Below are 27,652 nucleotides of genomic sequence, written 5' to 3' on the forward strand. Positions count from 1 at the left end.
AAGGAGGTAAAAATTCTGCTTGCAGATCAGGGACATGAGTGTGGAGAATAAACAGTTAACACTTTCTGATGATTTGGGGGAGCAGACGCCCCCTGGCCGGTCACTACTCATCCCGATTCCCCAGCACGCGAGCTCTTCCACTCTGACACTCACATGTTTCAACAAGCTGTTTTCTCTCTGGCGCAGCCTCGTTTTGAATCGGCGTGACGTCATCGTGAAACCAGTCTATCCCTTCTTGCGCAGTGACCAAGCGTCGTGACGCAGCTCCGGCGGAAGTAGTTCGCGCTGTCGATTTCCGTTTCCGGGTCCCCGGGCGCAGTGAGTGAGGTCGGTGTAGCGGCGACGGCCTCCTCCTGTGGTGGCCGGTACCATGGCCGAGCTGGCGCAGGGACAAAGCGCGGCTGCCGTGGGGATCAAGCCCGAGGCGTTGGCGGACGCGCTGCACCACCGGGTCCGGCAGGTGAGGCCGGCCGAGGACGGGTGGGGAGAAGGCCGCGGCTCAGCCCTGGGGGGGGGAGGGGGTGAACGGGGGCTCGGCTCTTAGGATGGGCAGGGGGCCAGCGGGGGGGCGAGTAGTCGTCTGTGGGATCATAACGTGTACCCCGGCGCTGCAATGAGCGGGAGGCCGAGGCCTGGGCCCAGCCCTGCAGCCCATCCCCCACCTGTCACCAGTGCCTGGCCCGCAGAGCTGACACTCACCTCCCACAATGCACCGGTCCTCTGCTTTCACCTCTTGGGGACTTCTACATAACTTTCTGGGAATGATTTCCGAGTCTGCGGCTTCAGCAGATGTTACTACGACCCCCATCATGTACCCAGACTGATGCTTGCTGGTGTCTGTAGTTCCACACCATCCTGTATAATGAGTCCCAGCTTGTTTAACCCTTGTGGAACTACAACCCCCAGCATGCCTCCCCTGATTTGTCCACAGAGCTGACACTCTCCCATGTTCTTGCTACGTGATCTCCGCTGCAGCCCAACGACTTATACGGGGGGCATCTGTATCTCCCTCTGACCGCAGCATGCTGGGACTTGTAGTTCCCTCTCTAATACCTTGTCTGCAGAGCTAGCACTCTAACCCTTCACCACTGTCGACACGAGGACGCAGGATCTCCACAGGGTGAACTACAATTCCCAGCATGTTCCCTCCAGTAGTGTCATACTTAGCAGATGCGTTGTGGCCCCGCAGCGTATTGCTGATCCTGCGCTGCGGATTTGCAACGTATGGGGTGATGATATCTACGTATAACGTTGCTGCATGTTCTGCCCAGTGTGAACAGGCCCTGATCAGTTCTTACCCTTGCATCTGCTGACGAACTACAAGTCCCAGCACACTCTGCAATCTAGACTAACTCCTCCCTCCCCCGCTATGTGGAATCCGTGCATCGCCCAGTCGCCTTCAACCCTTGCCTTTCCTCTTGGGATGAAACTACAACACCCAGCATGCCCATGCCTAACCCTCCCTGTTAACCGGTTCCTCTCTAACTCTGGTTGTCACTCTGTCGCTGCCTGTGTAACTAATAAAGTTTTACTTTCAATGTCGCTGTCTTCCACCTTTATCTGCTTCTGCTTTCTTCGGTTCCTAGGTCCCGTATAACAGGCGGCGGGGACACAGCGCGGGGACCAATCAGAATAAGGGAAACAGATCTCCAGTAAATATACCATCTGCCTATGGGAAAGCTGGGTGTCTCTCACACGTAGGATCACCCCCTCCCCCATTACCAGACCTGGGCCCTTCACACCATCAGCTATGGGGTATCACCCAGCTTTCCCAGAAACAGATGCTGCTGCTGGTGGAGCGACCTGGCTTCTATCAGTTTGGCAGAGGAGGGCGGCCCAAGGGCTTAGATATCCTGGGAATTCTTATTTTTCGGGCGCGCTAATTATTACTTTTTTATTTTTTAAGATGGGGGCATCCAGGGAAGTTGTGAAAGTTTGTGCCCCCTTCCCCTGTCAGAATTCTCGTTAGATAATTTTATTTTAGAGTAGTGGTCTCCAGATGTTTCCCAACTGCAGCCAGCTGGGAGTTGTAGTTCACTAGCTTAGAGCATAGCTTCACACCGCGCTGAATAGTTCAGGGGAAATCCATAAAATTGCAATTCCCTAATTCTCTGGAATCTTCCCTCCCCCGTTCCTTCTGTTATCAGACCAGTTATTCCCGGGTCGGAGAGGTGGTTACAATGTCAGCTGCTGGTCCCCGCCCCTGGGTGTCTGGGGGGGGGGGGGGTCACATGGTCCCCGCCCCTGGGTGTCTTGGGGGGGGGGGGGGGTCACATGGTCCCCGCCCCCGGGTGGCTTGGGGGGGGGGGGGGTCACATGGTCCCCGCCCCTGGGTGTCTTGGGGGGGGGGGGGGTCACATGGTCCCCGCCCCTGGGTGTCTGGGGGGGGGGTCACATGGTCCCCGCCCCTGGGTGTCTGGGGGGGGGGGGGGCACATGGTCCCCGCCCCTGGGTGTCTGGGGGGGGGGGGTCACATGGTCCCCGCCCCTGGGTGTCTGGGGGGGGGGGTCACATGGTCCCCGCCCCTGGGTGTCTGGGGGGGGGGGGGTCACATGGTCCCCGCCCCTGGGTGTCTGGGGGGGGGGGGGTCACATGGTCCCCGCCCCTGGGTGTCTGGGGGGGGGGGTCACATGGTCCTCGCCCCTGGGTGTTTGAGGGGGGGTCACATGGTCCTCGCCCCTGGGTGTTTGGGGGGCGGTCACATGGTCCCCGCCCCTGGGTGTTTGGGGGGGGGGGGTCACATGGTCCCCGCCCCTGGGTGTTTGGGGGCGGTCACATGATCCCCGCCCCAGGGTGTTTGGGGGGGGTCACATGGTCCCCGCCCCTGGGTGTTTGGGGGGGGTGGGTCACATGGTCCTCGCCCCTGGGTGTTTGGGGGGGGGGGGTCACATGGTCCTCGTGTTTGGGGGGGGGGGGTCACATGGTCCTCGCCCCTGGGTGTTTGGGGGGGATGTCACATGGTCCTCGCCCCTGGGTGTTTGGGGGGGGGGTCACATGGTCCTCGCCCCTGGGTGTTTGGGGGGCGGTCACATGGTCCCCGCCCCAGGGTGTTTGGGGGGCGGTCACATGGTCCCCGCCCCAGGGTGTTTGGGGGGGGGTCACATGGTCCCTGCCCCTGGGTGTTTGGGGGGGGGGTCACATGGTCCCCGCCCCTGGGTGTTTGGGGGGGTGGGTCACATGGTCCTTACCCCTGGGTGTTTGGGGGGGGTCACATGGTCCTTACCTCTGGGTGTTTGGGGGGGGGGGGGGTCACATGGTCCTTACCTCTGGGTGTTTGGGGGGGGGGGTCACATGGTCCTTACCTCTGGGTGTTTTGGGTCTTTGTGGCTCCTTCCGATCCCTTCCCTTCTGCTGGGTTGACACTGGATGTTACTTTAGCTAAAATGGTGGGATAAAGCCGCCATATTGGGGGTGGCTCCCGCTCTAGTGAAGGGTCTGTGTAGTGGTGTTTATTGGACGTCTGCCACCAATATGGAGGGAGTACAGGGTCTGAAGACCCTCCGGGCCCTGATTGTGTTGTGTCCCCTTCTCTATTTGCGGTCTGGGCCCCTTAGGTCTGGCTCCAGTCAGCCCCTCAGTTGTAGTCTATGGCGGTCTGCACTACACTATCTTTCCATTGGCGAGTTGAGGAATCGCTGCACAGTGGGGTCCGGCGTGTTGGAGGAGGATCCGGGACAGATGCAAAACTCCTGCCCGCCACTCAGACTGCTGAAGACATGAGTAATCAAACTCAGACTGGTCACTGCGGGCCTGATGCTAACCCCTTCAGCAGGTGTTACCCTAGCTGCTGACAGAACTCACGGCCGGTGCTGCTATCCCAAAAGCAGGGGATCGGGGTGACTGCGCCTCCGCAGCGCTATTAGGATTTTTCTGTGTAGAGGTCTCCCCTCTCGTGGGATTTTTGCGTTTTCGTCATAGAGATGAAATACAGAACAATTCCGCAGTCCATATTCTGCTCCAGTGTAACGGTGCAGGTGACGTGAGGTCGCGCTCCCATTATCCCGCCCTGCAGCAGACGGAGCGCCAGGCACAAAGGCAGCTCTAATGTTCAGCCTTGAATCCCAGACAGTCTCTTTTCAGGTCTGTGGCACGTTCTGCGCTCGCTGCCAACGTCTAGCGCGTGCGTCGTCGCTCCTAGCAGCTGCCTGATAGAAGAATCTAACAAAAAGCCGCCATCGCGTCCTTACCCCCTCAAGTACAACTCCCAGCGTGCCCTCAGAGATCGCTGCTTTACTGCACTGCTGCTGTCTAGGAATTGCCTTGTGAGCAGTTTACCCAATGTAAAGACTTTACGGTGCGTGCAAGGCATGCTGGGAGTGATCACGGATACCCCCCAACTCCGGTAACGGATCAGGCAGTTGCTTGTCATACAACGTAATTTATGGCAGAATTTTTAGTCTTGTTCGCTCTTTTGCTTGGTCTAATCTTGAGCTCCGCTCCCCCCCCTTGTTTTTTTTATTCTTCTTCCCCTCCCATTTCTGTGATTTTTATTTTATCCCCCCCTTATTTGGATCAGGTGTGGTTGGTTTGCGGGCAGGTTGTCAGGAGGGGGGGGGGGGGGTGTGATGCTCGCTCCAAGGTCACACAACAAGATTAAGTCTGAGAGCGGCTTCTATCCCCTGGTGTCACATTGGCTTTCAGCCGCTGCTGTGTCTCGCTGTCCTACTGTAACCTCTGTACAGGAGTGCAGCCCCCGGGACCCCTCTGATCAAAGGGTGCCAATGCATACAACTTCCGGTAGTCGCCCTGAGGGTCTTAACCCTTCGCTGCTGGCCCCCTTTTCTGAGGCCTGTCATAATTCTTTGTGTTTATGTATTTTTTATTTCTTTTTTAGATCGCTGCTAAAATTGATGGAATCCCACACTTGAATAATTCCGGACCACTCGTGGACCCTTCATTGTATGGATATGGCATCCAGAAAAGACAGCTCGATGACGGAGGTAGCGCCCATTTCTCCTCTGCATTCGTTTTTGGAAAATGTCAGTCCTTAGTCCATGTTCATACTGTAGTGAAAGTGAGATGCATGACGACATCACTGCTGGCATTGCTCATGTGACGTGTCATGTCGCTGACGTCTTTTGAATAAGGTGTGACATCAATGGCGGCTCTTGCATAAGGAATGGCTGCACTGGCATGTCTTGCTCGGGCTCTGGCAGTGCTGGCGTTTCTTGCTTGGGTTGTTGCGGCACTGGTGTCACACAGGCTGTTGTGGCGCTGGCATCTCTTGCATGAGCTGTGGCGGTGCTGGCAGCACTACTGGCGTCTGTTGGGTAAGCTTCAATGGCAGCTCTTTCATAAGAAGTGGAAGCGCTGGCATCTCTTGAGTGAGATGTGGCGGCGCTGGCGCGTCTTGCTCGGGCCGTGGCAGCGCTGGCCCCTTTCGCAGGTTTAGAGTAATAAAATATCAGCCAGACTGTGTCCGTCCCGCTGGATAAAAAGAATCCAAGAATTCACCGGGTGACAACCACCAGTCTGCATTCTGCTGTATAATAGTTGTCACTGCCGCTTGTGGATGTGGGGCCATTACTAACCGGCTATTGCTCCTCCCTGCAGGGGGCTGGAGCCGATACCCCGCCCGGGACATGCTGCGCGCTGCTGCACAGGGCCTAGGCTGCCATCTCTCCTCTCCAGAGTCCCCTCACTGATAGCCCCTTCATAGGACCCCACAGGATAAGCCAAAGCCAGCGGTCCCCTTATAGTTTGTAGAGCGCAGTGACCCCACTGCTAGAGGGTAGATATGATAGGGGGTGGCGTAACGGTGCTTAAAGTTACCCATTGTGCTGCGTTCACTGCACGTGAGGGGAACCTCATACTTGTAAAGCAGAAATGTCCCCGATGTCCAGGCTGCTATTGGGTACAATCTCTGCTTGCTATCAGTGAATCGTGACCTGCCCTGACCGAATACTTTTCACTGGAGGAGTTGTAGTTTCTCAGCAGCTGGAGTGCCGGAGGTTTCTCTGTATTGCGGGACATCTACAGCTGAGACTGGTTTCTGGATAGATGCAAGAATGGTTCCATTTACTGACAGCAAGCAGCTTTAGAATAGTGAGGCTCTACTGATCCATGCCTGAACTCTCCGGCTCCGTCCGCCTCCGATGTCCTGGGACCAGGCAGAGCTTTGAACTATAATTTCAGCCGGTTTCAGACGTCGGTAATAGTTGTTCTGTTTTGCTGGGCCACGCCCCTCTCCTCAAGCTCCACCCACTTTGGCACTTTAAACCATTATAACATTTACGTATTGGCGCCCAGGAGGGGCCTCCCCCCCCCCCCCCTCGGCTGCTGGTAGCCCGTTCTTGATTCCTGGGAGATGTAGTTCGGAGGGAGGTTCCATGCCGCTTGTTACCGTCAGCTGGGCGTCATCTGATCTCCTGGAGCTGTGCTTTACACAGACGAGGGCGGCGGGTGCAGGATTCGGGCGAACAGCTGCTCTGCCCCACAGTATAAATAACCACACTTGTCAGGAGCAGGGGAGGCCCCGGCGAGGTGGACGGTCACTCCGGATACTACGTGGAGCAGCCGCCACTGCACGGGGTAACGCCCGGCTTTTGCAGTCCCCTGAATGGCGCAGGTGACTGCCGAGTATTGGGGGCCAGTCCTTAATGATTGCTACCTCTTTGACCAGCTTGGGGGTAGGAAAGCTGGAATCTGATTGGATGCTTGTCGGCGCCTCCACGTGGTTATAAAGAGAATGGTAACGCCCCATTGTCGGTTTATATATACATTTCTAGGAGGGATAACAGAGGACCACAGAATTGTAGCAAGAAAATGCTCCAGAGTTGTAGTCATGGGGGATCCAGGCTGATATGTCAGGAGAAGCGATGTGCAGGCGTCCAGTCCCCGGGAGGCCTTCACCTCCTGGTCAGTGACCGGCATTTTGCAAATATTGGCAGTAGACGTCGTTCCTCCATACTTCAGACAGGCAGGAGCCAGGCACCATTGGGAGGAAAGTCGGTGGACCCCCATACACATTAGCCCCCTGTCGTCTCATGTATGTCCTGCTCCATTTTAAAGGGACTCTCCACTTATATTTATCTGATTAATGGCTGCCTCCTGCCATGACTCTGACCTGGGGTAAACTGGTTGCTAGGGACAATAGCACATTATGGCAGTCTCCCTAGCAACCGGTCAGACAGGACTCGGCAGCAGAGCCTGAGAGAGCGCCCCTGCAGCGGTCACGCCCGGTCAGTATAATATACGCTGGTTGTGTCCTCCACACTAATAAGGCGTCGTGTGCGTTCTCTGTGTGACGGACCAGGCGGAGTGGCGTCTGAGAGCGGTCGGCATCCCATATATATGTATTTTTGCAGCGACTTTGCATGCTTCACCCAGGATTCCTTCCTGTAGCTAGAAAGGCACAGGCCTCTCCCCACTTGTGTCCTGCGTGGCAGTCGTGGGATGTGAATGTGGCCGAGCAGTACGCACCGGTGTGGAATTTTTTATAACTTGACAGAAGGGAATGACTGAAGCCCTTAAAGGGGTTGATCCACCCTGCAACTGTGGTGGGATATCGCTAGGATATGCCACCAGTATCAGATTTGTCTCCACGATGGGGGCCCCAAAGGGGAACGAGGGCGCACTATGCAACCGCACCCACCCTCCATTCACTTCTATGGGAGCGCTTGAAAAAAGCGGAACGCCGGCTCAGCTGTTCTCAGAAGTGAATGGAGAGCACGCTGCACAGGGAGCCCTCGTTAACTTTGAGCACCCGGCTCTCTGAGGCGGGACCCGCACCTATCAGACTTGGGTGGCATATCCTAGCGATATAACACCGCCGTGTGGGGTGGACCAACCCCTTTAAAGGGCATCTCTACCACCCTGAGAGGTTAATGCGAGTGTGTGATGGAGCGACATGTGACGCCCTAGGATCATTTCCTGCATTTGCCCCTATTACCAGGGCGCCATGGCCTGCGGGTAACTGATCGCCCTCGGGTCTCTGGCCTGAAGGTTGATCTGACAGATCCAGTGGCTAGAGATCATTATATTGTGTCGGGGGACTCTCCAGCGAGAGCGTGGCCCTCACTGATTGCCTCACCGAGATCACTTGACCGACTTGTTGGTGAGTCGATCAGACAATCGGTCAGGGATGCAAACAATGGGGGGAATTTATGGAAAGTCGCATGCCAAATTTTTATTGTTTTTTTTTTGCTGCTCTTGCCACGCTTGAATGGAGTGGGAGGGCGTGGCCCCCACACCGCCAGGGTTATTATAATGGGTCGACATTGGCTCATAGTGGCTGGCGCCTCGTAATACATCTGGCACATCTGACTCCTGCGCATGGCACCCCAGTGTTCAGGACTCTGCCCCTGGCGGGCGCGCTGTCTGCCGCTTTGTGTGTCCAAAACCATTCTGCAGCTTTCTAAATAGACTCTTTCAATCCTTCACCATTTCCAAGATCTCTGCTTGCCGCCAGTGAAGGAGTACAATTTCGCTTTACGTCTCACAGCTGAGGATTTGTTACAGTCTGGTTTTCCAGGCTGATACATTGTAGGAGGTAGGTTTTGTGTCGCAGACTTGTTCAGCTCCCAGATAGTCTGGGCCCCATCTATTGTAGCAAACCCTCAGCTGTGAGAGCAGCAGAAAGGTCATAGATGTAAATAGGTGCTTCCGTTTGTGACAGCAAGCAGGGATATTGAGAATGGCACATGAAGAAATTCTCTTTTCTGGAAATATAAAGCCCGCCGCTGTTTCTTGTTGTAACAGAGGAGGGCGCACTAAGCGACAGCCCCGCACATGGGGATGCCCTCAGGGCCCGGCGTCGGGGCTCCCGGCGGACATGTTCCTGTCCAAGGAGCCTGATCCGCGCTTGTCACGTATCGATCGGCCGCCTTAATGTGGACACCAATCTGCCGCTCTTTACATCATCTTTAATTTGGCGGCCAGTGGGGAGGATTTAAAGATTTTTACATTTTCCTCTGGTTATGGGGGGTCTGGCAGAATGTCGTCCTCATCCTCACCCCCCTCCTCTTGCATGAAAGCTTGCGATCAATGTCATAGCTGTCGTCCAGCTGGTTCGCACGATTTATAGACTGGTTCCCCCCCCCCCCCCCCCATTACATAATGTGTCCAGACACTGAACCTAAACGTCCGCCCCTCCCGCGGACGCTGCCCCATTGTACGGCTGCTTATGGTGAAGTAATACTCGTGATGTTTCTTCTCTCCCACAGTTGGTAACCAGCTAGGGGCCCTGGTACATCAAAGGTAAGCCCTGGGCTCCGTTTTATTATTTATTGATCGGAAACTAATTGTGTATTGATCCGCCATCTGTACTGTGCGAGCGGCAGCTAGATGGAGACTCGGGGGTGGGGGGCGTCCATAGAGATAATGTGAGCATTTGGAGAAATCGGGACGGTCGATAAAGTTTTTGATTTATGATTATATTGTGACCAGGGTCCCGCAGGCCGAGAGGCCGGGCTCCATGATGTCAGAAGAGACATTAGGGTCACACTAGGAGGGCCCGGGGTGTGGTCGCCCATACCTCGGAAGGGGGGCAGATATATGACAGGAACATCCAACATGGCCCCAGTTCTCTCCCTCCATAGGGGGCGCTGTGCACAGGTGAAGGGTCACAGGAGGTCTGCCCGCACTTCCTGTAAGGATCTAGTGATAGTATTTGGGGGGGGGGGGTTAGTTACCCCGGAATATCCCGGTCACACCCCAGCTGATGTGTTACTTGCACTGGATCGACCCACTTCTAATTTGTGCCTTTATTTTGCCAGGACTGTGATGACAGAAGAATTCAAAGTGCCTGACAAGATGGTGGGATTCAGTAAGTCCTCCGCGTCCTGCTATGTGGTAGCCAGATCTGCCCTGCAGGGGCCCGGGAAAGCTGGGTGACCGCTATAACGCCTGCTGTATTGTTCATCACCCAGCTTTCCAAGATGCAGCTAGATGTTCGAATCGTCTGAGTGGAGTTTCTATGTTTTATTTAAAGGAGTATTCCGGTTATAGAAAGTTATCCCCAGCATTCGGGATATCTATCTGGTCAGTGGGGGTCCTAGCCCGTGGAGCCCCCTGAAATGGATGTGCCACTGCTCCATTCATTTCTGGGGGTACACTGGAGATGGCTCTCCCAAAGAAATGAAAGGAGCGGCAGCGCAACTTTCTGACCGGCGGCCCCATCCATTTCAGGGGGGCTCCATGGCATAGGGGGTCCCAGTGTCTATAATGGCTGAGTGCCTGTAATCAGCGGCAGGACGGTGGCGTTTGCCGATGATGACTTCATCCATTTGTTCTCTTCTCCAGTTATCGGACGAGGAGGGGAACAGATTTCAAGAATCCAGACAGAATCCGGATGCAAGATTCAGATCGCTCCAGGTGAGTGGGCTCTAGAGCGGGCAGTGCGGCGAATCCGCATTGTACTGACATCGGGCGTCATTTCAGCGTGGATAAACGTTTTGCTGGGTGCACACCTACGTTCAGATTTACAGGGTAATTTCTTTTTTCTCTCCTATATTTCAGACAGTGGTGGAATGCCCGAGAGACCCTGCGTCCTGACCGGAGCGCCGGAGAGCATAGAGTAAGCCCCTGCAGCCATTTCCCTTTGTGTCGCGGCGTTGCTAAGTATAATTCAGCTCCATTTCCCCCTCCTCGTTCCTTACATTCTCCTTTCCACAATTGCTGCACTTTTTTTTTTTTTCCGCTTGGCGAGTGAACACAAAAGTCGGTAAAGGTATCACAGCGGGCGGAGGTGATGCTGAGCGCAGTTTTTTCTTCTTCTCCTTGCACCCCCATCACCGGCTTTTGGCAATAGCCGACCAGCCATTCCCAGACTCCGTACAGATAACTGGTTTCACTGCACCCCAGCAAGTCTCCCGAGTTTTCAGGGCGTTACAATAGCCCCCTCATTCATGCCGGGCTGCTGTGACTGCTGAACTGGAATAAGTGTTATTGGCAACTGCATATTACACAGCAAGCGCTGGAGGTTCGGCTTTGTGTTTCTTTCTTTTTTTGAAGATATACCCGTCACTGAGCGGCGGAATCATTGGGGCAGCAGCCGCTTATTAACCCCTGATCGCCCACTAGATGACTGATTTAAATGAGCCCAAGGTTTAAACTTATCTCTTATCCAAAAGAAAGGGGATAAGCGTTTGGTGGGGATCTGATCCCCCACACTATATGAATCTGGTCACTGCTCCATTTATATCTATGGGACTGCCAGGCATAGCAACCTCTGTCCTGGGCTATGGCGAATGGATGGTAATACAGTAACACATACGACCCCTGTCCTCCTGACCACCGGGGTCCCAGTGGTTGCACCCTCACCGATTACACCCTCTCCTGTGCATAGGGGATAAGTCTGAACATCTGTCTAGAGAGCTGAAAGTTGGGTTTATTGAGCAGCGGCGTTCAGGTCGGGGTGCCATTTTCTGACACGGGGTAAAAGTCCCGCAAATAGAGTGGTCAAAGCCTAACGTCCGTTATCTCTGCGTCCCTACAGGCAGGCGAAGCGTCTCCTGAGTCAGATCGTGGAACGCTGCCGGAACGGGCCCGGTTTCCATAACGACATGGACGGGAACAGCACCGTGCAGGAAATTCTCATCCCAGCTTCCAAAGTCGGTTTGGTCATCGGCAAAGGCGGGGAGACCATCAAACAGCTTCAGGTAAGGGGTACCTGGCACTGCAAGGGTTAATCTGCTCTTTACTTAGGCCTACCTTCATCATCCTCCTCTCCCCCACTACATTTTTATTTTTCCATCTACGCCATTTTGCTAATAGTTTTGCGCTGCAGCAGGTATAAGTGTGTAATTATGCTCAGTGTGGTGCGCACTCTGCAGGACGTTCATTCGCAGGAGCGCCGCTAATTAGCACTTAATAACTTCGGCACCTTAAAAAAATAAAAAATACAACAATAATAAATTCATTTTCTTAATTCTTAATTCCTACTTTGGTTTTTCTTCTGTTTTGTTAGAAAAATGAAAAGTCAATAATAAAAAAAAAAAAAAAAAGCGTTTTACACTCATGAGTTTGAAAGTCGGGCCGAGCTGTGAGTGATGTTAATCACCGGTTGCAGTTACGTAATGAGCTTTGCTAGTCAGTCATGCGCTCAGGTGACAGGTACGGCAAATGTCACCGCCTGAAGTGCGTTGTGCAGCGGGATGATTAAGAGCACGGTCGCTGCCGTGTCGCTGCTGTCACAAGGAGGAGGAAATGCAGAATTTAAAGGGGGTGTCCAGATTCAGAAGGACAGGGCTGATTTCCTCTATGAACGCCTCTATGACCACCTGTCCAGTGGCAGAGCTGCTATACCAGACACAACCCATAAACGGGGGAGGTGCAGTTGCTGGATCTAAACAGCCACATTTTTCTAATCCTGGAAGCCCCTTTGACAACCTTGGGGGTTGTCTTGATGGTGTATCTCAGGATAGGTCAACATTATCTGATCGGTGGGGGTCAGACTCCCAGCACCCCCACCGATCAGCTGCATGCAGAGAATGCGGCGTCTTCCTAGGCCAGTGACATTGCATTCATCTCTCATCTGGCCTAGGAGCAAGCATGCCATAGCGAGCACAGCCGCTGTTCAATGGACGGAGCTGCGAGGAGGCCGCTGCACTCACCGCAGCTCTGCAGCCTCTTCAAAGAGCTGATTGGCAGGGGGTGCCGGGTGTCGTAGCCTCACCGATCGCATACAGATTAACTATCCTGAGCATAGGCCATCAGTATTAAACCCCTTTAAAGGGTTTCTGCCACCCCATTAAACCGTTTTTTTTTTTTTGTTTTTTTTTACTAATAATCCCTACACTGCGATCTCCTCATACATAATCTAATTAATGATTTTGGTTCAGTAGAATTTCTTAAAAATCGATTTTTATAATATGTAAATTACCTTGCTACCAGCAGTAGGGCGGTTACTTGCTGGTAGCAGCCGCATCCTCCGATGGTAATGACGCCCCCTCTGCTTGTTGATTGACAGGGCCAGCGGACGGGATCTTTCTCCGCTGGCCCTGCCTGTTTTGATTCAATATCTTGCGCCTGCGCCGCGGCCGTACCTATATTCAATCTGCGCAGGCGCACTGAGAGGCGGCCACTCACTCGGCCGCTCCATCCTCAATGCGCCTGCGCCGGGTGTAGATGTGACGTCATCGGCGCAGGCGCATTGAGGATGGAGCGGCCGAGTGAGTGGCCGCCTCTCAGTGCGCCTGCGCAGATTGAATATAGGTACGGCCGCGGCGCAGGCGCAAGATATTGAATCAAAACAGGCAGGGCCAGCGGAGAAAGATCCCGTCCGCTGGCCCTGTCAATCAACAAGCAGAGGGGGCGTCATTACCATCGGAGGATGCGGCTGCTACCAGCAAGTAACCGCCCTACTGCTGGTAGCAAGGTAATTTACATATTATAAAAATCGATTTTTAAGAAATTCTACTGAACCAAAATCATTAATTAGATTATGTATGAGGAGATCGCAGTGTAGGGATTATTAGTAAAGAAAAAAAAAAAACGGTTTAATGGGGTGACAGAAACTCTTTAAGAATGTGTCTATGAAAACAGTGATGTAGAAGGCCTGGCCAGTGCCTCCAAGGCCCAGGATGTCTTCAATATTAGTGTCTTTAGTTAGGAGTCTTGGTAATCATATGCCAAGCACATCCATGCTGAAGAATGGCGCTGAAAGCAGACATGTTCTAATATTATATAGTTCATCCCGAGCCTCCTGGTGCATGACTCTAATGCTAGAACTATGCAGCAGAGTAGCAGGACAGTGGGAAATGACCTGTGGGTGACAGTAGAGATTGATAACGTGGCCTCTATGCCCCGCGCACCCGTGTGCCACCTATAATACCTCCAATAACTGGAGCCGCTCTTCTGCTTCCAGATGTAGGAATAAATCATTTCCGACAACGTTTTTTAAAAATAACCTTTAATCTGTTTCCACAGGAGAGAACCGGCGTTAAAATGATTATGATTCAAGACGGCCCATTACCAACCGGCGCTGACAAGCCCCTCCGGATCACTGGAGACCCATATAAAGTGCAGGTACAGAGGAAAAAGGTTTGCTGACCGCTAAATGATTGCCCCCCCCCAATCTGGGGTAAAAGCACTTTGTTCAGGCTGTAAAGAGCGGAGACCGCCGTGGAAACCGCCAAGCACTGCCTTCCTTCAGGAATGGAGTTGTGAGTGCAGAGTCCAGCCGCAGAGGACTGAAGCAAATGCTTGTAGAGCGCTACTGAATATGTTAGCGCTCTATGAAGATTACTGCGAGTGGAATGGGCAGAGGTTGTTAGAGGAACGCGCGCCCCACAGCTGCCGTCTTTTCTCAGCGTGCCGCCCCCACCGCACACATACACTTCATAGCTAAAAATAAGAGTTTGTTTATGCACAAAGTACATGTCGGGGGAGGGGAGATCTCGTGTAGGAAAAATAAACAGTAGATTGGAAGCCGCCACGTGTGCTAACAATCTAGTCCTGGGCCTTAAAGCACCACCACCCCAGCCAAAAAGCGAAGGCAACGCTGCAAATTCTGTGGCTGATAAGCGAGCCCCAGTGTCCGCCTATCAAAGACGAGCCGTAAACTGGCCCCGTCCCTTACTCTCCGTCTTCAGTGTCGAAGACTGCATAGAAATGCCACTTGCACCTAAATTTAAGAGCAGTGGAATTCAAAAAGTCTAAAGTCTGGAGTTTGACACCTTTTGCTCCAGTTTCAGGCGTATGGGGGCATAATATTGACAACGCCCCCCCCCCCCTCCTGTGTTCCAATTCCATACCACATATTGGTTGGCTTACCGTATTCTTTGGGACGCAACAGACACACTTAAAATATAGAAAAGGGAAAATGAGAGAAAAAAAAGACTCATCAGATGCCCCAACCTCCATTAGAACTCAGATCAGAGACCTTGCTTGCTCCGGCGGTGCTTCCACTCTGCAGATCCAGGACTCCATGTTCCCTGACGGTGCACAGCATCAGGTCGTAGTGCGGGCCTAGGTGCACTATGTCCTTACGCTGTACGTAGTTAGGACACAGAGCGGGGCCTGGAAGAAGACCAGGGAGGGCGAGTAGAGCCAGCGCAGCGCTCCCCCCCCCACCCCCCACTGCGCCTCCTGCATACGAATAACAGCTTCCATAATGGAAGAGGTCATTAGCATTCAGGCTATAAGACGCACTGCCATTTCCTGTCACTATTGGAGAAAAGTGCCTCTTATAGTCCGAAAAATACTGTAATTTGCACCTACTTTTTTTGCATAATTTTCACGCCTGCCCTTGACGCACTCTGAGGCCCAGGAAGCTGAGATGTGGAGAATGGTTTTCTCCCTGTAGAGCTGCCTGGGGCAGGGGGGCTGCACTCTGGTCCCCAGAGACCTTCTGTCCTCGTCTAATAAAATGGCAACCTGTTGTGCTCAGGTCCCTGCAAACGGCTCACTAAACTTCATCTTAAAGGGGCGAACAGTTGAATCCTGCATACAGCAGCCCACATCTCAGCTTCCAGAATCCCTCAGTGGGACTTGTGTGTGATGGCAGGCAGGTCTCTGTAATGTTGGTGGCCCTGGCACAGGTCAGGGCGGCCACTTACACTGGGCTGGCACGGACTGCCCCTCACACTGTAACAGACTGGGCAGGTGGGAACTTTCACTTTTTTCTCTCCTTTTTGTATTGCAGCAAGCGAGAGATCTGGTCCTGGAAATCATCCGAGAAAAGGACGTGGCTGACTTCAGGGGGGTGCGCAGTGACCTGAGCTCCCGGATGGGGGGCAGTGTAGAGGTACACACCACCAGTGAATGATGGTCTCCTTTTTTTTTTTCTTTTTTTTTTTCCTTATTTTGCTTTTTGTTCGCATTCCTGACTTCTCTGTGCGGTCGGACTCGTCCATAATTAGTGCGAGGGTTATTGAGAACTCTCGTGTTCAGCTGGATGTACTGTGCCCTGTCTAGGTCCGAGCAGGACGCGAATCCGTGACTCCCCAGCTCTTGATACTGCGACTCCCAGCATGCCCTCATCTGTAATGCGCTTGGAGTTGTAGCCAGTTGGGAGCCACAAATTGTTCTAATGTATTCGCGCCGAGCCTCAATCATGTCCTCTCTCCCCCTTTCTCCATTTTGATCAGGTCTCCGTACCAAGGTTCGCGGTAGGAATTGTGATCGGTAGAAACGGCGAGATGATCAAAAAGATTCAGAACGACGCCGGTGTAAGGATTCAATTCAAACCAGGTTTGTATGATCCTCGTGGGCTTATATGACCAATGTGAATGGTTTTAAGTTTGTTTTACAGAAGGGGTTAAATGCGGCTTCTCAGAAACTCTGTAGTTTCTCACAGGTCGTCATTTTAGGAGGTTCATGTTTTCTCCTGATTTTTGGATGCGACTGCGTGAAGCATCGCTGCACGACCGCTGCGGGCTAAATGCTTTGCTTTCGTTGTGTATCCCTCCTGCAGACGACGGAATCAGCCCCGAGCGAGTGGCGCAAGTAATGGGCCTCCCTGACCGGTGTCAGCACGCGGCGCACATCATCAATGATCTGATCCTGACGGCACAGGTGAGATGGCAGGCATAACACGAGCGGGCTGGCCTGTGTGTAGAGGAGCAGCTGCTGTCCTTCACACACAGCTTTCCATTTCTCCAGACATTGGAATCGGTCATGTTGGCACTGGGGAGCCCCTCCTTAAAGGGCCAGACATTGAAACCCTCCAGGAGTTGCATGGGGTTGACCGTAGGTCACACGCGGACCTCCAGTGTTTATCTCACCATGACTTATATTACCTTTACTGTTATTACTCATCAGCTGATATGCAATTTCTCCCATCTTTGTGCAGGAACGGGACGGATTTGGGAGTCTTGCCATGACACGAGGAAAGGGGCGCACTCGAAGCGAATGGAACTATTGCACGGGAGGGATGCAAGAGATCACATACACCGTGCCGGCAGACAAATGCGGACTCGTCATAGGCAAAGGTACTGCGGCCTCAGCAGCCAATAGACATTTGTTCTCCACCTTCCACTCCCAGCTAGGGGGGGGGGGGGGTTGGTCTGCGTTTTCACCTTGGCTGACACCTCACGTCACCAATGTAAGGGGATATTCTCCTGCAGCTCAGCAAGTACAAACTAATGCAGTTCTTCCACGTGGCACGCTGCCCCCCTGCGGCTGCCACATGGACGACTGACCTGATATTGGCCGGCTCACACAACTAGGCAGGTTTGCATTCAGGTGCCTGACAAACCCTGAGGGATCTGTCGGGGTCCACATTAGTTGTCACCCAACGCTCCCAGAAACGGATGTAACAAAGCGATGACCAGAAGGCATTTTCCCGGAAGACTCTTTGGCTTTGTCCTAGTCTTCCGTCCCGTTGCTGCATGTTGGCGTCGGCTCTGTTGTGTTTTGTGTGCTGCTCCGGAGTTTTGTAAGCTCCCAGCGTCCATAAATCTCCTTTGCTGCCTTTGCCTGGCGAAGCGTGGCTGTGTAATTAGATTATAATCACATAACGATTAGCAGCCTGGGCACTTAAGTATATTTAGAACCAATTTGCTTTACCCAGCCTGCCCTCTCCCCCTGCTGGAAAATATCGCTCGCTTATCAGGTTCCGACGAGCCGCGCGCTGTTAATGTGTTGTGCCGAGCGTTCATATAGCGCACATTTCTACTACCGCGGGGCGCTCTAATGGACTATAACAGCGCTGCACTTTTTTTTTTTTCCTTTTTGCCCTGCACATACGGGAGGGGGGGTGGTTGGCATTACACCAGCCTAATTTTTGGGATTACGTGCCAGGCCCACTTACTTTGGGATATGGCAACTAGCGCTGGATGCAATTCGAGGTATTGCCTATTGCAGTGTTAACAAAATGGCTTCCTTCACAAGAGAAAGTGATCCATTCCATGAACCCCTTGACTGCCCACGTGGTCCTGGGGGGCCACTCCCAGTGGTCTTTGCTCACGTGGCCACATGCTGCCATTGCTTTCGATATCGAACGTACCAGATTATCACTAATCGCGCGTCAGTTGTGCGCCTTCTATCACGCCGTAGCTTTTCACGGTGGCAAAATTCTGGTAGGTTGCAGTTTCTCCTCCTGCTTTATGTGGGAAGTTTTTAGCAGTGTCAGGATCTTTGGGGTGGAAGCTCCTGCCTTGAGATGTGGGCACAGACCGTCTCTCCACCCCCCACCTTGCTCCGGGGCCCATTCACATTTCCATGATAAACAGCGTGTCAGTGAAAGTCAGAGGCTCACAGCCCGAGCCTGTCCACTCTGCCTTTTAACCGCCTTGATTAATTGCTTTACAATTTGCCACCCGCTGGGGGGCCCCTGATCCCCCCCCCCCCCCCACCGTCCTCTTTATACCATTGCTGTCCCAGTTAATAGAAAAGAAGGGGAGGGACCGCGGCATTGACATTCTCCCAGACTAACAGGGAACAAATTAGGCTACAGCTCCACTGGCCGCCCTGGGATCTTGTCAGGAGCCATTTACATGGAGCAATCATCTGGGAAGTGAACGGGTTTAGAAAAGAGCACAAAAGTTCCTTCTATCTAAATGGCCGGTAATATCTGAGCACCGCGCCACGCCCTGCATGACCACTAGACGGTATACATCATGTCACAGGGCGATGAGACGGTGGGGGCGCTTGTCATAAATCATACATTGTATAAAATCTTCATCCAAGTTCTGCAGCTATTTGTTTCAATTTCTCACCAGTGTTAAAATCTCTGCTTGCTGTCATTGAGCAGTGATGTCCAGAGACCGAACACTCTCCACAAAGGATTGTTTAAATTTGGAATCAATTGTAACAAACCCTCAGTGGTGCTTAGAAATGTAAATAGGAATGTTCCCGGTCATTGATGGCAAGCAGAGATCTTGACATTCGTGAATCAGAGTATTTTTAGTGTTGTCGCTGTCGTGGGGGGGAGTATGTAAATGCCCGCCACCTTCTATCAGGGCGGCCGTGGAGATCTGTCCTGCATCGGCTATAGCGGCGCCCCCCACAGGTTGTATAGAGAGGGGTCTCCACCGAGCGCACCCTGACCATATGATCCGAAATCCTCTGATCTGTGCTGCAGCTTCTCTTAGATTTCAGATCGTTTGCATCGTTTCATCAGCCCGCTTTCATCTTCTTAAACTTCCCTTCAGCCTCAGGCATCTAGAGCCTGGTGACAAATCGGAGGTTAGGGGTGAAGACGCAGGAGGTCCGTGGCTGTGTGGTCTGTCATCAGTCTGACCGTTTCCAGGACTGTGACTCTGGTAGTGACGGAGTCCGTACTCCATCATCGGCTTGTCCAGGTCTCCCTCTTGCATCGGCCGCAGACCATGATGTGTCCAGTCCTTTTCTGTGCCTGTGTTCTGCGTAGGATGGCCATGAATACAAGACCAGGGTGTACTGGATGGGGGGGGCGTGCCGGTAATGAATAGCTAAGTAATGAGGGCTCACCTACGGTGCGCCCCCTGCTGTCCCTCGCTGCCGAGTGTTGTCCCTTTGATGCAGAGGATACACTTTAATCAATTATCCACAGCCCGTTGACATGTTTGCAGACGCCTCGCTTCCATATGCTCCATCCCAGCAATCTGTTATGTACGTGAGTGCGCCACGTCTCGGGGACAATATGCTTGTATTAGATGTCACTACTGGCATAATTAGACTATGCCTATTAATCTGTGGCTAATTAGGTAATGCCATTATCTAGAACGTCTGCGAGCGCACAGCCGCCATGGTAAGGGGCAGTTTTTTTAAGGGGGATTTAAGCAGTTTTTCAAGTCGATTTCATTTGTGTGGAGGATGACGGGCATTGCAGGAAATTGTGATTTTTATTTATAAATTTTTTCTCTTTGCAGGGGGTGAAAATATCAAAAGCATAAACCAGCAATCAGGAGCCCACGTGGAGCTTCAGAGAAATCCGCCCCCCAACACGGACCCTGGGGTACGAATATTCACCATCCGGGGCCTCCCGCAGCAGATCGAGCTGGCCCGGCATCTCATCGATGAGAAAGTTGGGGTAAGTTCTTAGGAATATTTGGTCCTGACTGGAAGACATACATGTCACCCGCGGAGTCAGGTCACCAGGGGATCCATGGCCTCCGTTATCCCTGCCGCTGCAAGCTGCTCTGCAGGAGTGAACCGGTTTGGTGGTCTTGACTGCTCGCTGACACTTTATCCCCTGCGTCTTAACCGTTCTCTCTACCCTTTCCTCTTTCAGGGATCTGCCATTGGAGCTCCGAGCAGCTTTGGTCAGAGTCCTTTCAACCAGGCGCACGCGACACCTCATCAAAAGTAAGTGACTTGCCCGTTTTTCTTCTGATCTGGGCCCAGACCTAGATGTCAGCAGGACATTTCACCGCAGCTCCACATGCAGGATACAGACTGCCGGAATGGCGTTGGGCTGTGAGAAGTATGAGGGCATTGCTAGGTATGCACTTCTGCAACCAAGTTTATTGCCATAGACCAGACAAACACGAGCGAGTCCAACGTGATAAACTCGCAGCGTGTCAGCGAGGGGTCCCGTTCTGCTCCTGACAGCATCACACAGCATTATATTGCCTTAGAGTCCTGAAATGTGCTGAATGACTCTGATAGAACGCTGTCAGTGTAATCTAATAGATTCCAGGACTTTGGGTGCGATCCTGTCAGAGGAACGGAGGCCGGAACGAGACCTCTCCCTGGCACGCGCTGCGAGGTTCTGGCCTTTCCTCGTACATAGCAATCGCCTCTGTGCAGTTGCCCTCTCTGGGGTAGGTTCCGCCCAGCTGGTTCTCATGGGTATGATGGGGAATTGTTATTTATGTACTTGCTATACCATTCTTGTTCATTAATTGCTGCATTTCCTCTCTGCTCTGCAGTGGTCCTCAGGCGTTCGTAACACAGGGTTGGGGTAGCACTTACCAAGCATGGCAGCAGCAGGCCCAGCAGCTTCCAGGTGGGTTCCAGGTTTCGATGTTTGTTTTTATGTGGCACTTGCCCCCGTTCAATGCTCATATTGTAACCATGTATGACCCTGCTCACGGCTCCTCCGCCTGCTGCTACTTGTAGTTCCACACTCCTCCTGATAGTACGGTGTGCCCATCCACAGGGCATCACGTTCCTCATCCGCATTGTTGCAGCTCTGTATGAATTCTCCTTGCTGGAGAGGATTTGCGGCTGATAATGGCTCTGAGCCGTGGAGAAATATCCCAGACTAATACATTAATGGCCGTACATTGCCGCACTTGTCTATTATCCTGTTCTCTCTATTCATAGTTTCCAAGGTGAAGTGATCACGCACGCCCCCTCTTTCCTTCCTCCTACGCCATGGCTCCTGTGTAGAGGAGTCGCGTTAGGTGCTGCTGCATTCCTTGAGCCCAGGTTCACATCTGCGTCCCCCTGTCCCCCACTCATTACACCATATTAAATGAAAGCCCACACAGACTGACGCCCCTGCGTCCCCCCCCCCTTCCATCCCTGCACAGCACACGCAGGTAGGTGCAGAATATAGGTGGAAGGCTCCCTCCCTTCATGTGTTGTATAGACCGCACACAGGTTTTAGTATGAGCCACGTCATGCGTCATGTTACTTGCTGCAGAGTTCCCCTGTAGTTTGGGGGGGATCCTAGTAGGGATCATGTGATCAGATACACCCTTTAATTGTGGGGAGGGGGCACTATTTTGTGCCCGTAGCGCGCCTACACATATACAAGCGACCGTTTTCCTCTGAGTGCTAGAATCACCGAGGCGTGAAGCTAATGTTAAGTAAAGCAGTAGGCGAAGTAGTCATCAAAACCTACAAGATGGCTGTCGCCAGCCTGAGATCGCTTTAAAATTGCGCGAGTGGCGTATGAGATATTGATCCGGCCGGAGGCTTCCCGCAGGTTGGGATATAGGGAGCACGCTGGGAGATGTGCTCGATTTCGCTGGTGTAATCCTCTCCCACTACGGCATTTGAAAATGAGTCCTATTGCCGCCCCTTTTGTTCGGCTGATGGTATTGTATGCAAGCAGCGAGCGTCTGTAACCATTCATCTCCCAACTGGAGAACAAATTGAGCGAGCAACACCCCCCCCCCCCCCCCCCCTTCCCCTCCATCCTCATCAGTGATCTAAACATTGAGAGTTTTATTGCCCCTTACAATCCCCTTCAGCGCACACATAAAGCCTCCAATGAGGTTAAACATGCCGGCCTGCAGTCCATTAATTGGCGTGTCCCTCAATGACTTCCCAAAGAAAGGCCATTGATTGAGCCCCCTATTGTGTGAATTGGCAGGTGGGCACTTCATGTGACCCGGAGTCATTGAGAAAGGGACATTGGCCTGACTTGTGGCAACGGTCAACTGTTAACCCACGCCTGGACCTCTGCAGAATTGCAGATTCGGCCATTTTTCTTTGTAACTTCTTTACGTTTTTTTTTTTCTTTTATCCATCCCTTTAAGATTGTCCATCTGTTTTTTTTTTTGTGACTGGGTCCATGGACATAGAGCCAACTGAGGCCGGTCAGGCAAGTCCTGGAGTTCCATGATTAAAGTGGTCCCTAGCCTAAACTAGGGATCTCCGTAAAGGATCCCCATCCTTCCACTTCGGACTCGCCTTAAGTAGTGTTGAGCGAACTTGTGTTTTAAGTTCTGCGTCCAAGGTTCGGGTTATCCAAGAATCCCGTTATGGATTCCGCTACCACGGACCATAACGGAATTTGGAATCCATAACGGGATTCTTGGATAACCCGAACCTTGGACGCCGAACTTAAAACACAAGTTCGCTCAACACTAGTCTTAAGTTTTTATGCTGAGCCCCCCCCCCCCACATTGCTAAAATGGCCGAGCAGACGTGAGCGCTGTGCCAATGAAGCGTGAACGGTTGGCGTCACAGATGGGCAAACAGGGAGGAGAGGCAGGAGCAAGGGCCCGCCCTCTGTGCACTTAACTGCAAATTTGCATCTGAATTGAAAGTTCTTTTTCTCAAGAATGAAGCCTCGGATCGCTGAGCTCGCCCGAACCAGGCATTTCCGGAAGAGAGATGCCCTTTGGGGTACAGTCACACGGTGGATACGGACACTGTCAAAATCCGCCATGTACTCCACTGCAACGAGCGCTGCTGCTGTTCACTTTGAATGCCGCCGACCCACTCGCCGCTTAGTGCCCATTGAATGGCGCTAAACTGAAAACAGACACCCCTGGCTGCTCCCAGCGCTGTCCATCCAGATTATACCGCGTACCGCTCCCTGTATGTGTGATTATACCGCGTACTGCTCCCTGTATGTGTGATTATACCGCGTACTGCTCCCTGGATGTGTGATTATACCGCGTACTGCTCCCTGTATGTGTGATTATACCGCGTACTGCTCCCTGTATGTGTGATTATACCGCGTACCGCTCCCTGGATGTGTGATTATACCGCGTACTGCTCCCTGTATGTGTGATTATACCGCGTACTGCTCCCTGTATGTGTGATTATACCGCGTACCGCTCCCTGTATGTGTGATTATACCGTGTACCGCTCCCTGTATGTGTGATTATACCGCGTACTGCTCCCTGTATGTGTGATTATACCGCGTACTGCTCCCTGTATGTGTGATTATACCGCGTACTGCTCCCTGTATGTGTGATTGTACTGCTCCCTGTATGTGTGATTATACCGTGTACCGCTCCCTGTATGTGTGATTATACCCTGTACTGCTCCTGTACCCCCCCTGTATGTGTGATTATACCGCGTACTGCTCCCTGTATGTGTGATTATACCGCGTACTGCTCCCTGTATGTGTGATTATACCCTGTACTGCTCCCTGTATGTGTGATTATACCGTGTACTGCTCCCTGTATGTGTGATTATACCGCGTACCGCTCCCTGGATGTGTGATTATACCGCGTACTGCTCCCTGTATGTGTGATTATACCCTGTACCGCTCCCTGTATGTGTGATTATACCGTGTACTGCTCCTGTACCCCCCTTGCATGTGTGATTATACTGCGTACTGCTCCCTGTATGTGTGATTATACCGCGTACCGCTCCCTGGATGTGTGATTATACCGCGTACCGCTCCCTGGATGTGTGATTATACCGCGTACTGCTCCCTGTATGTGTGATTATACCGTGTACGGCTCCCTGGATGTGTGATTATACCGTGTACTGCTCCTGTACCCCCCTTGTATGTGTGATTATACCGCGTACTGCTCCCTGTATGTGTGATTATACTGCGTACTGCTCCCTGTATGTGTGATTATACCGCGTACTGCTCCCTGTATGTGTGATTATACCGCGTACTGCTCCCTGTATGTGTGATTATACCGTGTACCGCTCCCTGTATGTGTGATTATACCGCGTACTGCTCCCTGTATGTGTGATTATACCCTGTACTGCTCCCTGCATGTGTGATTATACCGCGTACTGCTCCCTGTATGTGTGATTATACCGTGTACCGCTCCCTGTATGTGTGATTATACCGCGTACTGCTCCCTGTATGTGTGATTATACCGCGTACTGCTCCCTGTATGTGTGATTATACCGCGTACTGCTCCCTGTATGTGTGATTATACCGCGTACTGCTCCCTGTATGTGTGATTATACAGCGTACCGCTCCCTGTATGTGTGATTATACCGCGTACTGCTCCCTGTATGTGTGATTTTACCGCATACTGCTCCCTGTATGTGTGATTATACCGCGTACTGCTCCCTGTATGTGTGATTATACCGCGTACTGCTCCCTGTATGTGTGATTATACCGCGTACCGCTCCCTGTATGTGTGATTATACCCTGTACCGCTCCCTGTATGTGTGATTATACCGCGTACTGCTCCTGTACCCCCCCCTGTATGTGTGATTATACCGTGTACCGCTCCCTGTATGTGTGATTATACCCTGTACTGCTCCTGTACCCCCCCTGTATGTGTGATTATACCGTGTACTCCTCCGTGTACTGCTCCTGTACCCCCCCCTGTATGTGTGATTATACTGTGTACTGCTCCTGTACCCCCCCCTGTGTGTGTGATTATACCGCGTACTGCTCCGTGTACTGCTCCTGTACCCCCCCCTGTGTGTGTGATTATACCGTGTACTGCTCCTGTACCCCCCCTGTATGTGTGATTGTCTACTTTCACATTGGCGGTTTGGTTTCCGTTTCTGAGATCCGTTCAGGGCTCAGCGGCCCAAAACGGATCAGTTCAGCCCCAATGCATTCTGAATGTAAAGGATCCGCTCAGAATGCGTCAGTTCGCCTCCGTTCTGCCTCTATTCCGCTCTGGAGGCCGCCTGCAGCGTTTTGGTGTCTGCCTGATGATGCAGAGCCAAACGGATCCGTCCTGACACACAATGTAAGTCAAGGGGGACGGATCCGTTTTCACTGACAATAGAAAACGGATCCGTCCCCCATTGACTTTCAGTGGAGTTCAAGACGGATCCGTCTTGTCCGTGTTACAGATAATAAACACAAATTCAACAGCTTGAAAAAGTCCAGCGTCAATTGCCAGAGTAGAAAAAGGTATCTTTATTTCAGCGACTTTGTAAAAATAACAGGACTTTTTCAAGTTGTTGCTCCCATACCGTAGTATGTGTGATTATACCGCGTTCTGCTGCTTCACGTGAATTGTTTGGGTCTTATTCCTGCCTTCTGTTTGGTTGTCAGGTCAGCAGAGCCAGCAGCAGAACGCGCAGCCAGATTACAGCAAGGCGTGGGAGGAGTACTACAAGAAGCAGAGTGAGTGGTGTCGGTGATGTCAGCGCTCTGAGCAGAATGCCGTCTCTCCGGTAGCGCTGCGCATAATGAGATCCTTCTCCCCATCAGCCCCAGACGAGGATCTTATGGACTGTTTTCTTTTTATCATCATTTTAAATGTGCTATTCGCTCCCATTTGTTTCAGATCAAGCGGCCAGCGCCACTTCTCAGCCGAGCTCCCAGCCCGACTACACCATGGCGTGGGCAGAGTATTACAGACAGCAGGCGGCATACTACGGACAGTCATTGGGACAGACGCAAACCCACAGCCAGGTCAGTGCCCCCACCATGTGTATGGCGTGACTGCCCGAAATTAATTGGGGGTTGACACTCATCCTGTTTTATTTCCAGCCAAAATGTATTGGCCATGTTTTTACATTTTTGTATATAATTTTTTTTATTTTTTTTTGGTCTTTAAATGATCAAAAACATAAAATACAGATAAAGCAAAATAAAAAAAAATATAAATAATTTAATTGTAAGTACAGGCAAAGTCTCCACGGTCAGAAAATGTAAAAATTTATAAAAACAAAAAATGTAATTTGAATAAATAAAAAATGGAATAAAATTTTAAAAAATATCATTTATTGACGTCAGTAGATTTTCTGGATTTCTCTCACTCCTCGTCTCGTCTTCTCTCTTCCAGGAGCAGTAGAACAATAATCCGGGCAGTTTTCATCATCTTCTTTTTTTTCTTTTTTCACCCCTACCCCCTCGGAATCATTACAGAAGAACCTTAATTTGTAACCGGTTTTTAGATTTGCAGACGTTTTTGATGAAGACTTTTTTTTCTCTTTCTGTTTGTAAAACACTAGTGAATATAGGGTTAAATCTATACTGAACTTTGCTAAGAATCAGGATTCTATAATATACTAAAGATATAAATGTGTTGGGAGGATTTTTATTAGTTTTTTTTTTTTTTTTTTTTTTTTTTTGTATACATTTCTTACCCTTGAAAAAAAAAGTGTTAAATGCATTCTTTTTTGGAACCGATCAGATATATTAAAGAAAAAAAAAAAAAAGAATATAAAACTACAAAAAAATCTATTCTGTATATTCCTCCACTGTGTAGCCCCTGCCCCCCCTTTTTTTGGTGCTGATATTGCAACATATTTGTCTCAACTTTTTTTTTTTTTCTTGTCGCATTCTGTCTATTGGAGGATACAGCGTGACGGTCTTATCAAAAAATGCGAGAATAGGTTATTGCTATAAAATTCTGTACACAGCTCATGAATTTTATAAATGTGTATTTAAATATTCTTAAACTGTAAATTCACGGAATGTTTTACGTCTGATTTTTCTGGTATTATGACTGTATTTGATTTTATTGCATATTTTTTTTGTTATTTTTAAGAGAAGTATCGATCTGTGTTCGAAAAACAAAAAACTAATATTTGAATCTATTTCTTGAGACAAGTATTGTGTGTCGGGGGTAAAAGGGGAGGGGGAGCAGGGTCATTTTTGTAGGCTTTGTACAATACCTAGGGTTTTGAAGGGTTAATATAAAAAATAAAAAAATTAAAGTTATGATTGTTAACCCTCATCCTCCCCCCTGTCCTTCCGGACGGATTCGGAACACGTCGCGGTGCCATGTGGTTGGAGTCCGTCTGGCAGGGCGAGGCGGGGGGAGGGGGACATTTTATAAAGCAATGTTTCTCACTTCTGAAGATGCCTCTGTATATCAGACCTTCCAAGCTAGAACAGAAATTTACTTTTTTTGTGCAGTCAGAAATAAATGCTATTATTTTTAATATGAAAAATAAGTTTAAAAAAAAAAGTTACAAGTTCTTTAATGCAAAAAACACTGTGGAACCTTTAACAGTATGGAAAAAGTTTAAAAAAGAATCGTAATAACTATTTTTTAACTCCAGGGTTTGTTCACGTCGCTTTGATTTTGTTTTATTTTTTTTGTTTTGTTTTAAATATTTTCTTATGTAATTGTTAAATTTATCCTAGAAGAATAAAGCCTAGTATTAACCGCGGTCTGTGCTAAAGATGCAAACGTTCTGATTTAATAAAAGGGATCTGATTTTGAATATTTGTAGTTTATTTTATCTTTTTTCCTGTACAGCGAATGTTTTT

The 27,652-nt window shown here is 51.1% G+C and overlaps 1 protein-coding gene across 2 annotated transcripts; it reads left to right on the forward strand.

Moving 5' to 3' along the window:
* The first annotated feature begins 287 nt into the window (after positions 1–287).
* Positions 288–27,606, forward strand: FUBP3 (far upstream element binding protein 3). Of its 2 annotated transcripts, XM_040442436.1 has the most exons (18): positions 288–460; positions 4,835–4,940; positions 9,165–9,198; positions 9,717–9,766; positions 10,243–10,314; positions 10,459–10,516; positions 11,438–11,600; positions 13,870–13,968; positions 15,587–15,688; positions 16,032–16,134; positions 16,358–16,458; positions 16,736–16,874; positions 19,737–19,897; positions 20,099–20,172; positions 20,739–20,815; positions 25,481–25,552; positions 25,716–25,843; positions 26,217–27,606. In XM_040442436.1, exons 1-18 carry the CDS (start codon positions 371–373, stop codon positions 26,223–26,225), a joined length of 1,638 nt encoding a protein of 545 aa, XP_040298370.1. In that variant the 5' UTR covers positions 288–370; the 3' UTR covers positions 26,226–27,606. The 2 variants fall into 2 exon arrangements, with proteins under 2 accessions (XP_040298370.1, XP_040298371.1); XM_040442437.1 differs by lacking the exon at positions 25,481–25,552.
* The last annotated feature ends 46 nt before the right edge of the window (positions 27,607–27,652 follow it).

The sequence above is a fragment of the Bufo bufo genome, chromosome 8 (genome assembly GCF_905171765.1).
Source record: "Bufo bufo chromosome 8, aBufBuf1.1, whole genome shotgun sequence".
Classification (NCBI taxonomy): Eukaryota; Metazoa; Chordata; class Amphibia; order Anura; family Bufonidae; genus Bufo; species Bufo bufo.